This window comes from Theropithecus gelada, chromosome 8, assembly GCF_003255815.1.
Source record: "Theropithecus gelada isolate Dixy chromosome 8, Tgel_1.0, whole genome shotgun sequence".
Lineage (NCBI taxonomy): Eukaryota > Metazoa > Chordata > Mammalia > Primates > Cercopithecidae > Theropithecus > Theropithecus gelada.
In genome coordinates, this window is record NC_037676.1 from 71,980,045 (window position 1) to 71,998,018 (window position 17,974).

The 17,974-nt window shown below is 40.1% G+C and overlaps 1 protein-coding gene across 2 annotated transcripts in view; it reads right to left on the reverse strand.

Annotated features, from left to right (window-relative positions):
• Window positions 1-17,974, reverse strand: part of SLCO5A1 (solute carrier organic anion transporter family member 5A1) — a 155,955-nt gene that overhangs the window by 67,297 nt on the left and 70,684 nt on the right. For both annotated transcript variants that reach the window (XM_025394118.1, XM_025394120.1), the window contains one exon: window positions 14,821-15,038. In XM_025394118.1, the coding sequence (XP_025249903.1) occupies window positions 14,821-15,038 (218 nt within the window). The remainder of the gene's footprint in view (window positions 1-14,820; window positions 15,039-17,974) is intronic.

Below are 17,974 nucleotides of genomic sequence, written 5' to 3' on the forward strand. Positions count from 1 at the left end.
TAAACCAGTAAGCAAAAGTCTAATAGGAATGAAATATATTCGGTGTTTATTATTCACAGATTCCATATTTGCAAAGACACCTATTTGCTAAAATTTATTTGTAACCCCAAAAATTAACACTTGCAGCACTTTCACAATCACGTGCAGACCAGAGAAAAATTTGAGTCATCCAAGGCACACATTCCCAGCTGAGGTGGAACAAGGTGACACTCTGCTTTCTTGTTTCTGCTGTCATATTGTAAACTCATGTCCTTTCCATAATACATTGTCTCACATGTTTTGCATTTTTGTACTGTTTGTTGGTGATCTCATTGCTTAAAATCCCCTGTGCCACAGTGCTGTCTAGGGTTCCTAAAGTGCAAAAGACCATGATGTGCCTTACGGAGAAAATACTTACGTTAGATAAGCTTCTTTCAGGCATGAGTTACAGTGCAATTGACAATAAGTTCAGTGATAATGAATCAACCCTATATATTAAATAAGGAGTCTTTAGACAGAAAGATACATGAAGCAAGGTCATGTATCGACTGATTGGTTGAGGATTATGTTGTAATAGGAACCCAACCCTGTACCTCCCATAAGAGCGAAGTTCAGTCCAGGCTAATCCAGTGTTCACGGTGGCTTTATAGAACATAGCTGCCACAAATAATGGGTGTCAACTGGATTTACATAGCCTCAAAATATTTCCCCACAAAGTACTTTTTAATTACTCATCGATTAATAATTACATTATACTTATTAACTTTAGAATGAAGGAACCTGGTAAGTACTATCTTGTCCCAGTGATAAAAGTTAGCCTAACTGGTGATAGGGCAAACTAACACCATGTGTCTCTGCTCCTATGTACTGAGCATAGCATCATTCCAGTGGTGTAACACGCATAAATCAGGAAATATCACCAAATCCAAATTGAAGGATATTCAAAGTTAATGGATATACAAAGTGACTTGCTTGTACCTTTTTTAAAAGGTCAAGGTCATGAGAAACAAAAAAGGTTGAGTGACTGATTCAGGTTGAAGGAGACTAAAGGGCACAAAAACTAAACGCATGTGATCCTGGATTGAATCTTGGACATGATGGACATTATTGGGATAATCAGCAAAATCTGACTGGGGCCTGTGGTTTGGATGGTAGCACCAGGTCCATGTGGATTTCCTGATTCTTATGGCTGCCTGTGGTTACATAGGAGAGTGTTCTTGTACTTGGGAAACACACACTGAAGTATTAGGGACAGTAGAGTACCATACCCTCAATTTTTCAGAAATGTTAACAATCGGAGAATCAGGATGTAGGTACACTGGTGCCCTGTGCTATTTCTATAGCTTTCATGAAAATTCAAAATTATTTCAAAAACATAAAATTTAGAAGACCAAGATAGCAAAAAAGTTGTTAAACCTTCCTAAATTTGCAAACAAATACTCAATTTTTATGCAACAGAATGTATTTTAGATCAGTTTCTTGGTGTCATTTATAACTGTGTCATTGTAAAACCAAAGATGCAGTAAAAAGCATGATGAAGGAGAGATGATGAAATAATGATAGTGATTATCATTTTTTGATCATTTAATGCTAGGAAATCTTATAAATTCAAGCTGGCACTAAAACCAGGAAATACCTTAAGCGGTAGTAAAGTAGGAGTAAAATTCAACACAAAGCACCAAAATTCAAGAGGTTATAATTTTAGGTGGTCTATACTCTGAAATCACTTTGAAAAGAAGTGTTAATAGCATTGGCAGATCATTTGCTCCTTCAGGTGCACAGTGACGACAGTGTAGGCAGCCCCATCATCCCGTGCATGCGGACCTGGTGTTAAATTGCACTCCAATCACAACAGAGCTGTGCTGCAATAAATCTGGTGCACCCAGTGGCCTCCAAAGCCTTTGGTCAAAATTCAGAAAATCTGAGATGGGTGGTGTGGATTCTTTTTTTTTTTTTTTTTTTTTTTTTTTGAGTTGGAGTCTCGCTCTGTTGCCCAGGCTGGAGTGCAGTGGCATGATCTCAGCTGACTGCAACCTCTGCCCCTAGGGTTCAAGTGATTCTCCTGCCTCAGCCTCCCGAGTAGCTGGGATTACAGGCAAGTGCCTCCACGGCTAATGTTTTGTATTTTTAGTAGAGACGGAGTTTCACCATGTTAGGATGGTGTTGATCTCCTGACCTCATGATCTGCCCTCCTCGGCCTCCCAAAGTGCTGGGATTACAGGTGTGAGCCACCGTGCCTGGCTGTGACTGGATTCTTATGGAAGCTGATAAGGGATGGTGTTTAGGAGCGACTGGATCAGTATCAGTGAGGGCAGAGGCCGTAATTTATTCTCCAAACCCCATTGATCACAGCATGATATAAGGCAGAAGGTATTGATATGTTTCTAATTTTTTGACCATTAGCCAAACGTGTTCCAGCATGTGTGAATATTTTATGCTCATTCATAAAATAAGTCACAATTTAAAGTTTGTATTAGATGAAGGTCTTCATTTTTTTGTTTGTTTGTTTGTTTGTTTGTTTTAGATAGGGTCTCCCTCTTTTGCCCAGGCCAGGATGCAATGAAGTGATCATAGCTCACTGCAGCCTCAAACTCAGGGCTCAAGCAATCCTCCCGCATCAGCCTCCCGAGTAACTGGTACTATAAAAGGCCTTTATTTGGATGAGCAAAGCTTAAATGAGCACCAACTTCAGCGAACCTTAAAGGTGCAGTCATCTTTTCAAGCGGGCAGGGAGACGAAATTCCTGGGAGTTTATTTAGTTTGATGAGAAATATATCCCAGGCTGGAGAGGGCTCTGCAAGTCCCTGTCACACTGAAAGACCCCTCTTCTGTGGCTCCTTATACAGAAGCTGCAAGGTTTTTACCATAGGACCTGATAGCCCCAAATGAGTTGATTGGACCAGGGAAGGAGGCTGGACTCAGAGGTGCTACCTACAGGCAACCCAACAGCCACCAGAGGCCTAAGGCACACTCTGTGAGCAAAGACTGGCCAAAAATCCCTTGACTTTGTTTTCCTTAGAGTGTTTGCATTAGAGACTATAAAGGGATAAGTAGGCAGGGAATATGAAGATTGAGTGAGAGACAAAAGTAAGGAAAACTGACCCTGGAGCCACAGTGGAGTCTGCAGAGTGACTGTGAGGCTCAATGGCAATGGGCATATCCCTGTCTGCCAGGGGCCCAGCCGCTGGGGCTTCTGCTCTCCCCTGGAGTCTTGCACCAGGACCCCGGTATCTCAGGTGGCTTGAACTGGCTTCTGCTTTTTACAACCTGAAAGGATCTGTACCATGTCTTTTTGCTGTTGTGTTAGATTACTGAAACATTGTTTTAATGACATATTTGAAAAACGTATGCCAACAAAGGGATTGACCAAGCAAAACAGGAAGACCCAGTTACCATGAACACCACTGAGTATGCCAGGCCTGTGAGAGCGGGCTGCTGCCTGCCCTTCCACTCTGTAGTCCTATGACTGCCCTGCCCCAAGTTTCATCCATGGCATAGTCTTCTTCATTTCTGTACTATTTGTGGATTTCCCACCGGTCTCCTTGGCAAATGTCAAACTCATCCATCAAGTTTCAGGATTGGCGTCTGCCCCTACTGGAAGCATTTACAGCTTCTCTAGACAGTCTAGGGGGCTCCCTCTCTGTGCTCTCATGTACTTGGTCCATAGCTCTAGTCATCAATTCTTAGGTTCTGCACGTGTTTGCCTGTCTGTTCCTTTCAGGAGACTATAAAAGCTCTGACTGCAGGACCTTGGGGTATCTGTACATCTTCGGCTCCCAGCATTCATCTGGCCTATAGGAGGCACTCAAAAAATATACTTGGAATGTATTTATTAATATTCTTTATTATATCATTCCAATAATTTGTACTAAAACAATAGCCATATACTTGTGAGAAAATGAAGTCCATTCCAAAGAGGCATAATTTCCTCCTGGGGAGCGGGTTAAGAGTTAAGAAAACGTAAGATGAAAGGTGGTTCACAGTGGTGAACTCACTGAAAATAAAAAATTATGCTCCTTTTTAAAGTATGGTTCTTTAATGCTAACAAATCCTTAGTGGTGTCAGATAAGATTATAAACTAAAATGTCCATTAAAGAAAACTTAAAATACTAACAGGAGAAACAGAAAATACACAACATTGTCCTTTATCCAGCATATCTGAGAAAGAGGTATGCTTAATTTTTCAGATATCTGAGTGACTGCCTCTTTAAGCAACAAAGCTTTAAATATTTTTGCTGTATTAACTAGTAATACTAGAGAATGCATCGCATAATCAGACATTTTCTTCAAGATTCAAAGTCATAATTATAAATACTAATTTCTATATGCTAATTAGTTTCACCATATTTTTAAACCTTCATTAATTTTCTGAATTTTTTTCTGGTTGCAAGAAAATTCCATACCCAGGATGTATTCCTTGTGTGTTTGTTTTTACCCACTGACATTGTGCATCCACACCAACTTTTCTTTTATGTTCTTCTAAAGAGCCCTTCTAAAAGTAAAATTAGATATTAATTTTGTTCCTTTTACATCGTTTTTTAAAATTTAAACTAGGGGTGGGATAAGGACTAGTGCTTGTTTTATTATTATACAAGATAGATAAGTTAGTATTACTATGAAACAGTTGACTAAATTTTATTACCTCCAAATGTACATTTCTAGCCAGGTATAAATTATGAGTATTAAATACCAAACAAACATACTGGCCCGTCTTAATGCTTTTCATAATTTTTGACATGGATGTATCTAGACATACTAGCATTTATCTAAAATTTAGTAGCCTAGGTAGTTTATTTTCCTTATGTTTAAATTCAACTAAAATACATACCCTTTTAAAAAATAATTTATTGTGGCAAAATTCACAGAATATAAAATTAACTATTTTAAAGTGAAAATGCTAGTGGAATTTAGTACAGTCACAATGATGTGCAACCACCACATCTATCTAGTTTCAAAACATAAATACTTTCTTACTATTAAAAAAGTTAAGCATTTTATTTTCAGAAATGGGATTGGACTTCACTTTTATTTTATTCTCTAAATTTTCTGTCATGAACATGTATTACTTTTAGGATCTTGTTTTAAAAGGTGCAATTTTAAAAGGATGCAGAACTCAGGCAGCCAACATGGATTCCTTCCTCCTCTTCCTTCCACCTCCTTAGAATGTGCATACCTCCATTTTAGGACTTAACATATTAATATTGTGTCTACTTTCCTTTCTGCCTCCCTTTGAGGGCAAGGTCTGTAACTTTTCATGTATGAGTCCTGAGTTCTTAGTCCTGTAGTAATTGTCCAATAAACATATTTGTGAGAAAGAAAAACAAAAAAGATAAATTTCCTTAGGATAGATATTGCCAGCCATTTATCTCAATAATTAAATTATTGGGTTCCATTTGGAAACCTACCTAGTCCTTTCCTAAAAGTCTTAAATAACACCCATTTCTTATATAAAAGTACATTTTGAGAGAAGAGTGATCAAACAGGCAGATAAAGGCAGCTTAAAGGGACTAATGTCAAACAAGGCATAAAATTCACATTGGGCACAGAGACCAAGAATGAAGATGACAGCAACCAGAGTGGAAGGTCATTGTTATATAAAAGATGGGGATTTTTATTGATAAATTTTAAAATAATGTGATACTGCCAAAATACAGGGTGCTTTGCAAAGAACATGAGCAGTACCAAGGCCTTTGCCTTGAGGGCATAGGAAAGGCCTCCTCAGCGGGGAGGAGGAAAAGTGGTGTAATAAAGAAAGAGGGAACACCACATGATAATTATGGCTGAAGGAGGCCAGTGAGCTGATGCTCCAGCTAGAACACATAAGCTTCTCTGTTAATCATGTTTGTAAATTTATATATTTTATAATGCTTTGACTTCTTAAAAAGCTTGCTGGCCAGGGACAGATTGCCCTCCCAGGACTACAGCCATTTCTTAGAGATAGCACTGGGCTCAGCCACCACTGGGAGCATACCTTTCATAAACAAACCAACCAATCCCAAGGTGGTGGCCCCAACCACCTCCTTATCTAACTCACACACACTTCACCTGTCCTAAATCGCCCAGGGTCAGGTACCAGACAACTGGAGGCCATCCTTATAGCCCAGAGCCTATGGATATTATTCAAACTAGCCAATCCTAAGCTCTTTCCCAAGGAAACCCCAATAAAGGCTGTGGCCCAGACTCTGGCCTCACTCCGATTCTGCCTCCTGACCAACCTGATGCTCCCCCTGTGGTCCTGCATGGCAGGGCCTGCCCCCTTCTCTTAGGAAGTGTAAGTAATTTATTCTATCAGTGGTATTAACCTCGTCATGTCATCACTCAGACATCTCTATACATTAAAATCCTATGGGTGCAAATGATTGAATAGCCTTTAACATCTCTTGAAACTCCCTTCTTTTATAAATACTTAAAGTGCAGTTGCCTCTCCATATCCATGGATTCTGCATCTGTGGATTCAACCAACCATGGATTGAAATACTCAGAAAAAAAAATGAATGGGTGCATCTGTACTGAACAGATACAGACTTTTTTCTTGTCCTTATTCTCTAATCAATACCATGTAACAACTATTTACATAGCATTAATATTGCATTAGGTATCATAAGTAACAAGAGATGATTTAATGTATACCAGAGGATGTGCATAGCTTATTTGCAAATACTGCATCATTTTTATATCAGAGACTTAAGCATCATGGTTATTGGTATCCACCGAGGAGTTCTGGAACCAGTCCCCCATGGATACCAAGGGATGACTGTATTTAAATGTTCTTTTATCTGTAATCTTGTAGTTCCTATCATTTGTATTCTTTAAAGCCTTCTGGTGGATCAAAAAGTTGGTGAAAACATATGATCATCCTGCAGTGAAAACCTTAGTAACTTTTATGGCCTGTGAATTTCACATGATCCTGTATGTGCTTGAGCATTTGGCAGATACAACTTTTCCATGCCTGTTATCCAGAAGAATGAAACTATTTTTAGTCAGGGTTTTCTGTAAAAGCAAAACCAAGACTGCTTATCATATGCAACATGGCCAACACAGGACGTACATGCCCTCATTTCCTGCTCATTTTCTTTGAAAGAAATTACCCCACGGGTTTCCCAATCTAAGGCCCCATGAGGATACTCTACGTCCTCCCACTCCTGCAAAAAATACCGACAAATAGCATTAGCTGCTTGCCTGGAAAAGACAGGAACTAGATGACACTAGCATACCACAGTCACCTTGCAGCTTAGCACATCGAGCTCAAGACACTTACCTACGACAAGGGGGTAGAAACGATGGCTGCCAGGGCCTAAAAGACATCATTAGTGGCTCCTGGCTGCAGTACTACTTTGCTTGTTTAAATCAGCACTTGTGAGTATTTTCACATACCTTTCTAAGGAGATGCTACTCTGATGAGTCATCCCACAGTTATTTTGCTGAGTATAAAGAAAGAGCTTTCTTTTTTAGGGATTCTCTGCCTGGACTGTTACCATTTACCTTTCACCTCCTAAGGTGCAAGTTCAAATCTAAAGATGTGGCTTACCACCAGAAATGACACATACAATAAAATAAAAGTTAGACAGAAAAGAAACAAAGAATTCGATACACAGAAAACGTAAATAGAGCAGAGCATCCAAACTAGGGGAAAGAATTAAATGTGGCCGTAAGACTTTTTCTGGGTTTCAGATTTGACTGAATTTCCTGGCTATCAAAGCAAAAAGCTGTATAATCATCATTATCAGAAACACAGAAACATTCTACTTTCTCCCTGGAAAACAAAGTTTTTCCTAACTATGATCTAGAGCTGTGATTTTCACAGTGCGGTTCCTGGACCAACAGCTTCAGTATCATCTGGGAAATTGTTAAAAAAAAACAAAGCTAATTCTCAGGCCCCACTCCAGACTTACTGAATCAGAGACTGTGGACTGGGGCCTAGAGACCTGGGTTTAAGGGAGTCTTTGTGGTGATGCTGATGTAGGCTAGTTTCGAGAACCATTGATCTTTGGAAAGGGGTTTTATATAAAGGGCACTGAGCAACCATCCTATGGCAAATATGGGGAATTCAAGCAGCAACTTTCAATAAAGCTGCAAATACAAAATAAAGGGCAATTTAGCAAAGGAAGTATGTATGCAGGAAGACTAAGAGCACAGGGCCCAGGCATGTAGCTTTCAGTGATTCCTCTTTGCTGGGTCAAAAATTGACCTGAGCACATTCATACTATACTTGTTCCAAAACACCTAGCAAAGGACCATATACAATGGTTCTGGGTGTTCTTAGGCAGCTCAAGTTCAGAATTTATTCCTTCTGCTTCTCTCAACTAGCTCCTCTCCCCATTACCTGAGGTTCAAACCCTATAACCACTTCTGGTACCTCTCTCTCCATTATTCCCGTATCAGTTGTCACATCCTAAAGAAATGACCTCTTTCGCCAGGTGCAATGGCTCATGTCTATAATCCCAACATTTTGGGAGGCCGAGGCGGTGGATCACCTGAGGTCAGGAGTTCGAGACCAGCCTGGCCAACATGGTGAAACCCCATCTCTACTAAAAATACAAAAAGTAGCCAGGCGTGGTAGCAGGTGCCTGTAATCCCAACTACTCGGGAGGCTGAGGCAGGAGAATCGCTTGAGCCTGGGAGGCGGCATATGCGGTAAGCAGAGATCACGCCGCTGCACTCCAGAGTAAGACAAAGCAAGACGGTCTCAAAAAAAAAAAAAAGAAAGAAAAAGAAATGACCTCCTTCTTCCCTCCTCTCATTCAATAATTCATTCACCAAATATTTACTATGTACTTACTAGGTGGTGTAAACTCAGCAGAAATGTAATGGGAAAAAAAAAAAAAATACCTGTCTTCATGGAGCTTACTTTCTCATTGGGGAGGCAATAAATAAGTAAGTACAATCCATGGTAGGTGAGTGATGGGTGCTATGGAGAAAACTAAAGGCAGAATGGAGGTAAGAAGCCTTGGAGGGAAGGTCAGCGATTTTTAACAGGGTGGCTAAGGAACGCCTCACTGGAAAGCGGCCATGTGAGCAGCTCACTGAGGAAAGTGAGAGAACATTCCCAGCACACGTGTGGCAAGTGTAAAAGTCCTGGAGTGAGACTGTGTCTGGCATGTTTGAGGACCAACAATGAGGCCAGTGCAGCTGAAACAGAACACACAATAAACAAATGGGACTGAAAGGAGATAGAGTCAAAGAGGTAACCAGGCGTTAAATCATAGGTCACAAAGAAGTGGACTTTTCTGTGAATGAGCTGGGAGACCACAGAGCTTTGAGCAAAGGAGTGGCATTTTAACATTTCTAGCTGCTGAGTGGGAGACAGGTAGAAAGGCAGCAAGGGTCAAAGCAGCAGGGCCAGTTTAGCAGGCTGCTGTGCTCTCCTTCTCTACTAGTGGAAACCTCCCCACCGGGCTCTGTCTGCAGCTGTCTACTTGTGCCCCTTCCTGACAATCTGCTCCTCCTCCTCCCTAATCTACCTCTTCGAGTGCTACCAAACACCGGCTCAGACCTCCCCATTCCCCATTAGAAAAGAAATCGGAGAACTCACGCTGGAACTCACGCTATCCACCATATGCCCTGCTTGACCTTCCCAACCTCATCTCCCAGGCCTCTGCCACATATATCCAACACACCAACCACAAAACGCTTGTTCAGCGCTTTCAAATACATCTACACAGTCCCAGCTCTCTCTGCCTGAACATTCCTGACACTAGAACTCACCCTTTCCACCATATGCCCTGCTTGACCTTCTCAACCTCATCTCCCAGGCCTCTGCCACATGTATCCAATGCACCAACTACAAAATGCTTGTTCAGCACTTTCAAATATATCTACACAGTCCCAGTTTCTGGCCTTTGCTCTCTCTGCCTGAATATTCCTGACACCCGCCTCCACCTACAGAAATCCTCCCAGTCTTTCAAGGTTCATCCCAAATCCCACCTCCTCCATATAACTTTTCCTGATCCCCCAAGTAGACGTTCCTTCTGCAGCCTTGAACCTCCATACCATTGCACCTGTTCTCTTTTTATGGTCTTTAATACATTTCCATCTGTATTTGTCCTGGTTCCCTCAGTGGACTCTAAGCTCTTGGAGGGTAAACCATGACTCACTCAACTTTATAACAAAAGCATGGAGTACAACACCTTCTATAGAGTGAACACTCAGTGAATTCAATGATACCAGCATTATCCTTCCATGAGCAAAATTCCCTTTCAGTGGCCTCTTTAAATCAGTTTATCACCTCAGGGCAACTATTTTATTTAGTTAGGATTTTAAATATATTGCACTCTAAAAGACAAAACTCTAGCAGAGAAAAAATCTGTTAAATTTTATGCTTAATTAATAATACTAAGCAATTAAGCTTCAAAGATTAAAAAGTGGACATAGAAAGTAAAATCCTTCTTATGATTAACTGCCACCAAAAGTTTTTTAGATAGAAAGCTGCCCAGTTAAATTTGGAATGCTTTAAAATGCTGGACCTCAAACCTCAGGAAAATGGATTCACTTAAATATTTTAAGTGTTTATTTTTATTGGTAAGATTTTTGATGGAATCAATGCTAATCTCTTTGTGGAATGTAATGCAGATACACTGAGAATTCTACTTTCCCCTTTGTGGTGTCTTAAATCAGCATTATTCCTGCATAATTTATAATAAGAGTATGAAAACACTGAGTCAGATTTTCTCAATGTCTGTCATTAAAATGTGGAGGTGGACTTATATTTTCTTCTAACATTCTCTGCAATAGAACTTCCCAAAAGGGCACCATTCTGTATGGCTGAAGCTCAAATAAGTTTCTTTTCTTTTCTTTTTTCTTTTTTTTTTTTTTTTTTTTTTTTTTGAGATGCAGTCTCACCTCTGTTGCACAGGCTGGAGTGCAGTGGCACAATCTTGGCTCACTGCAACCTCCACTTCCCGGGTTCAAGCAAATCTCCTGTTTCAGCCTCCCAAGTAGCTGGGATTACAGGTGCTCACCACAACACCCATCTAATTTTTGTATTTTTAGTAGAGACTGGGTTTTGCCATGTTGGCCAGGCTGGTCTCGAACTCCCAACCTCAGTTGATCCACCTCAGCCTCCCAAAGTGCTGGGATTACAGGCATGAGCCACTGCACCTGGCCAATAATTTTCTGTTTAAGGAATTATAAGTTACCAACTTCTACCTCCTCTTTGAAGGTACTAATATTGGTATCCAAATTTGAAATACAAAATAAAGACCAAAAATCCAAGTGTGGTGGCTCACACTTGTAATCCCAGCACTTTGGGAGGCTGAGGCAGGCAGATCCCTTGAGCCCAGGAGTTCTAGAGCAGCCTGTGAAACATGGTGAAATCCCATCTGTACAAAAAATGCAAAAATTACCTAGGTGTGGTGGCACAGGCTTGTAGTCCCAGCTACTAGGGAGGCTGAGCCAGGAAGGATCACTTGAGCCTGGGAGGTTGAGGGTGCAGCAAGCCAAGTTCATACCACTGCACTCCAGCCTGGGTGACAGAGAGAGACTCTGTCTCAATAAAATAAAAATAGAATAAAAAATTTAAAAATTAAGACCAAAAGAAGCCCTACTCCAGAAAATAGAAGGGAAAACAGGATCTGGGATTCAAACTCAGATTTAACTCAAAATGGACTTTTCTATGAATCATTCTTTAAGGCAAGACCTCAATAATAAATCTCAGCTTTGTTGAAAAAAAAAAAAAAAGATGTCAATAGCAGAACGATTCCTGGGGATTTAATTTGTCCTTTGGAAAATTATATTAAATATTAATCACTTTCTTCAGGTGATATGTATTAGATACACTAAAGGAAATAGATGTATACAAGATAAAAATGAATTAATTTTAAATATTCTAATTGAACATTATTTTAATATCATCATTGTCATTTTTGGCAAAACATTTTCAGTATAATTCAATTAAAACAGTATTTCTTTCTAACAAGATAATGTGTCTCTTGAAGTTCCAGTCTTGATATGATTAGAGAATCCAGTACAAGACTAAAAATAGAAAAAAAAATTAGCCGGGCGCAGTGGCGGGCGCCTGTAGTCCCAGCTACTTGGGAGGCTGAGGCGGGAGAATGGTGTGAACCCGGGAGGCGGAGCTTGCAGTGAGCCGAGATTGCGCCACTGCACTCCAGCCTGGGCGACAGAGCAAGACTCCGTCTCAAAAAAAAAAAAAAAAAAAAAAGTGGAAATAATAAAATGAATCAGTTGTGTGTCCCAGTCAGGAGATTTGGCTGCAGAAGTAGGATTAGTCATGATAATCAAGGCATAGGGTAAAAAAAGGAGGCTTTATCAAAAATACTCATAAGAAAATCAGAATAGAAACAGATTTGATAAACCAACTACCCATCACCGTTCAAAGACTCCTCTTATTCCTGTTTTTAAAAGAAAATATCTTGAACCATCACATTGAGCATAGAGAAGACAAAGAAAAGCAACCCCTGGCAGTACAAGAAGATCTCCCATAAAATAGTGTATAGATTCAATTTCCCAAATCAGTTTTGAATTCTCAATGGCCCTGATCGCTTTTGAAACTGCATGTCTAAGTAGGGGTTCCCCAGGAGCAGGACCTGAGACAAGAGTTCACGTCCAAATAATTTATTTGGGCAACTCAGGGAACGCTGGGTGGAGACCGTGGTGGAAGTGCACTGGAAGGGAGGAGAGCCCACGAAAGACACAGAGACACACCTAAGAATTGCCTCCTCCAAGAGGGGCAGGAGCCGCGGTGCTTATCCAGTCATCCGCTTAAGACTTATCTGGGGCATGGGAGGCCAGGGGTTTCATTCCTTGGTACCTGAAAACCGCCTCAAGCAGGAGCCAAGCAGTTTTCTCAGACCACAAAAAAAAACCTTCAGGCAAATAATTTCAGTCCCGGCAGTTAGTGGACCTCCGCCATGAAAACGGTAGGGTCCAAAAATGTGGACAGGGCATTGATCGCATTGTCTACACTGCATCTTCCAAAAGAACTTCATTCCCAGCAACAGTTGTATCTGCTGTTGGTATTTGATATCAATCTTCTCCCCACTTTTTTATACTGTCCAATAGATGATATATTTCATATTCAAGTCACCTAACCCTAAGCTATAAAACATATAATTTTATCTTATGTATGACTTTATTTCTCCCTTTGAGTCTACTTTATAGTCTCCATAAATGAAAACGCAAAGGCTGGCCAGGCATGGTGACTCACACCTGTAATACCAACACTTTGGGAGGCCGAGGAAGGTGAATCACCTGAGGTCAGGAGTTCGAGACCAGCCTGGCCAACATGGTGGAACACCATCTCTACTAAAAAAAAAAAAAAAATACAAAAAATTAGTTGGGCATGGGCGGGCGCCTGTAATGCCAGCTACTCAAGAGGCTGAGGCAGGAGAATTGCTTGAACCTGGGAGGCAGAGATTGCAGTAAGTGGAGATCGCACCACTGCACTCCAGCCTGGGCGACCCATCTCAAAAAAAAAAGAATCACAAAGACTATTGCTATGTTTTAAATTCTTTGACATCAACCTTGTCTCAATTGAGTTGTGAAAAAAAAAATCACTCTTTTGATAGTAGCCATAATGGTCTATAGCAGGTTCACAAAAATGATGGGCCAGTGCACATGGGAAGAGATCAGGCCATGCCAGCGTCCAGAGAACAATTTATGTTATTAGAGCATAAGAAGTCATGTACAGTTCCAAAAGTGCACAGTGTCACAAAATCATGGGAAGGGAGAGGGCCAAATCTAAAATGTAACTGGAAAGAAACATTTTCAATGAAATAGCACTTCATTTGCTTTCAAAAAATATAGTCTTTAAAAATGGTTCAATCTAACTGTTATTATTCTTAGGCCATAGGGACATGTCTGTAACATATGAGTAACTTTATTCTAGGCTGGAAATGTTCCTCTTTGGCCACACTGTGTATACAGTCAAAATGAGATGATAACGTGCCTAGGTAAATTTTACCTAACACAACCTTGATTGATGAAAGCACTTGATAAATATTGTGCTTCATAATTTATACCAAAAAAAATCAATTCAGAGAATGTTGGAAACAAAATTGAAACTAATGGGAGCGCCACATTATAGGTTTCTAGAATTAAAGGGACTTATTTTCTTTCAACAGATATACGAAACACTGAACAAATATTGTCTGGTCATGATCACTTCAAATTGTTTAGGTTATAGATTGCCTAATCTAGCTTAATATAATCAGCATTTTTAAGATAAATAAAAATGAAAAAAATAAACTATACATCACCAAGACCTTCTGAATACTTTTACACTGGGTTTGGAGGCCCATCCCCTGGCCACCCTTCTCTGAGCCCATATGCAAGCATTTGACACAGCTGCTAAGTGAGATCCCTTTCTAGTGGTAGGTTTTATACTTATGTAGGCATCAAACCACACACCAAAGCCACTATTATTCCCCTGAAACAAACCCTCCATGGCACAATGCACTTGATTTTTAATATTTTAAAAATCAGACATCTCTAATTATAGTAAATAACATATATAGACATCTGTTTCTTTATGATCTAAATCAGTGCTTCTCAAACTGTGTGTGAGGAAAAGCCATTTTTTAAAATTATGATTTCTAGCCTGTCATCTACTAATACTTTTGCGAAATACACAAATGAATAATTTAAAAATTAATTTTAAATAACAAAATATAAGCGTAATTTTTAAATTATTATTAGATGCAACACAAAAAAAATTACTCTGTCAAGTTTCTAAAAGTTTTGCAACACTTACTCTCAATCTTAGTACTTATCTGGCCACAAGCCAACCACAGACAGTGGGTAGACAGCACTGGCCTGGGACCACACTTTGAGTAGCACTGACCAAAGCGCCATGCATGTATTTATTCAAGAGGTATACTTTACCTCTGACATCCTTTCCAAATCCCATAGAAGAAACTTTTTTGTCCACTTGTTCACTGTTGTTTGATTTCTCCTTCAGAACATCGTCATCACTAACAGCATCAACAGAAAACTTTTTCTTTTTCTTTTTCTTGTGTCGAGGTGGAAGCTTTTTTGGAAAAGTAAACATTGGGAATATCACAAGAAACATTGCAATGGCACAAAGGAGGAATCCACTCCACCTAAAAAATTGGAAAATGTGAATAGCATTTATGGCTTTTCTTTTGTGAGTGAGGACAAATTAGCAAAGTAGAAGTTTGTGGTGAAAAAATTCTCGAGAAAACTTTTTGTAATCAACTGTAAAGCAGTGGGAAGTTGAGCAAACTAAGAAAATGAAGGAATTCTCCCTTTCTGTGATGTAAATGAGAAATCTACTCAATAATTATACTAGTGTTATACTGAATATTATAAACAGCAACCTGATTACAATTTCATTCAAGTGTTTTTGAGCACCAATGAGTTAGTTCTGCTAGCATTGCTAACCTTCTATGATGTGTATTTTATGATACATCACTAAATTATAAATTCAATAGAAAAATAATGTAGACTATAGCATGTTATATGGACCAATATAGACATTTCTTTCTCATAAGAAAAGCATTAATATCCCATGTGAAATATGTTTTACATTATTGAGAATATTCAAATATTTTTCTGCAAACACTTAAGAATGTATTGACCCAGCCGGGTGCAGTGACTCACACCTATAATGCCAGCATTTTGGGAGGCTGAGACAGGAGTTTGAGACCAGCCTGGCCAACACGGTGAAACCCTGTCTCTACTAAAAATACAAAAATTAACCGGGTGTGGTGGTGTGCACCTGTAATCCCAGCTACTCGGGGATTACCTGAGAATCACTTGAACTTGGGAGGTGGATGTTGCAGTGAGCAGAGGTCAGGCCACTGCACTCCACACTCCAGCTTGGGTGACAGAGCAAGACTTAAAAAATAAAAGAATGTATTGCTGCCCACTTAGCTGGCCTTCACAATACTTCACCAAGTATGAGGGTTACCGACAAAGACATTTAAACTTAGTCCTTGCCTTCAAGAACCTATAGCCTATTCATAAGCAAGCCAAAAATATAAGAAACAACCTCCAAGCAATGTAAAATGCATATAATTAAATATTAGATTATATGGTACAGATTATGAGTGCTATCAAAATTCAGAGAGGGGAAATGAATGTGTATTGGAAAGCTTCCCAAGAAAAGTAGAACAGGAGCTATTAGACTCAGACTTCTGTCTTTAAATTCACCTGAGGTTGCCACGTTGCAGAGCACTGGGAAGCAAATACAGAGAGTAGAATGAAATTGTAGTATTAGAGCCCTGGACTTCTTGACTGCATGATGCCCCGTGGGTCAATTTCTCAGTCCCCTTTCAACATTTCCTTAGCAATCAGAGGTTCCTGGCCCTCCCTAACAGGGTAGTCACGTTCTAACTACGATTCCTCACCTCCAAACTCTGCCATTCAAGCTTCCAAGTTCATAAATAGTCAACACATTCCCATCAATTGTAAGCAGAATGCAAGCAGCATCATAAGTATTAATACTGAATTCAATCAAGTAAGAATATAGATCCATTGCAAAGTGAAAATTCATTTTTTAAAATAAGTTTCTATTAAGTGCTGTTATCAGCTACTAAAGGTCACAGTTGAGAGAATGATTCCTACAATTAGTCATTAATAATTGAGTGTGCTATTTTCAAAGATATTTAAAGTTACATCAAATGAAGATTTTAAGATAGTCAGGAAAGGGCTTTATTTTGAGAAGTTTGCTCAGGGCAGACCTCCAGAAATCTCAGTTATTCAGAATGTAACCACCAGCCCAGTGCCTGACACAGATTAGGTACTCAAAAAAAATCTGCTGAATAAATAAATTGAAAGAGACAGTTTTGATTTTAAAAAGGTCAGCTGGGCACAGTGGCTCACACCTGTAATCCCAGCACTTTGGGAGGCCAAGGTGGGTGGATCACCTGAGGTCAGGAGTTTGAGACCAGCCTGCTAAACATGGTGAAACCCTGTCTCAACTAAAAATACAAAAATTAGCTAGGCATGGTGGCAAGTGCCTGTAATCCCAGCTACTCGGGAGGCTGAGGCAGGAGGATGGCTTGAACTCAGGAGGCGGAGGTTGCACTGAGCCAAGACCTTGCCACTGCACTCCAGTCTGGGCAATAAGAGTGAAACTCTGTCTCAAAATTAAAAATAAAAAAAATTTAAAAGGTCATCTGTCTACAGAGAACATAGGTATGATAATGCCTGACCCCTCTTACTACTTGGCTGCTTACGAGGTCCTTACCCATCAGGCACTGCTCACTTGCCTCTGGAGCCAGTCTCCACAAACTCTCCATTCCAGTCCCCCGAATCCCTGCAGCTGCCTGAGCTCTCACACTCTCTCCAGAAGAGGGCAGGCAGTGTAGTGCAGGGGACAACTCATGGGCTGTGGCTTCAGACAGACCTGGATTTGTATCCTGTCTTTACCACTTGCTTACTATAGGATCCTGGGGAAATTATTTTGCTTTTCTAAATTGGCCTTCTTATCTACAAGAGGGGTAATAAGTATGTTTGGGGATCGTTGAAATTAAATAAGACAATGTTATGATGGATGTCATAAAATGTCTGTCCCCAAATTAGCAATCGGTTCATGATAGCTAGCTTTGTGTGGTTGCTTTGCTTTTTAATTAATTTATTTATTTATTTTGATTTTTTTTTTCTTTAGAGACAGTGCCTCACTCTGTCGCCCAGGCTGGAGTTCAGTGGTACAATCATGGCTCTACGGCAGCCTTGACCTCCCGAGCTCAAGTGGTCCTTCCACGTGAGCCTACCAAATAGCTGGGACTATAGGCACAGTGGCTAATTTTTTTTTTTTTTTGAGAAGTGGGGGGGTCTCACTATGTTGCCCAGGTTGGTCTTGAACTCCTGGGCTCAAGTGATCTGCCCACCTCAGCCTCCCAAACTGCTGGGATTATAAGTGTGAGCCACCGCACCTGGCATGCTTTTTACATAGCATTGCACTCAGCCTCCCTGCCCATCCCAGCCCCAGCCATTGACTTAAAATTATATGCAAACATTAAAAATTTACTTGTAATAGCCCAAAGTGAAGGTGCATAACAGGAAGGGGAGA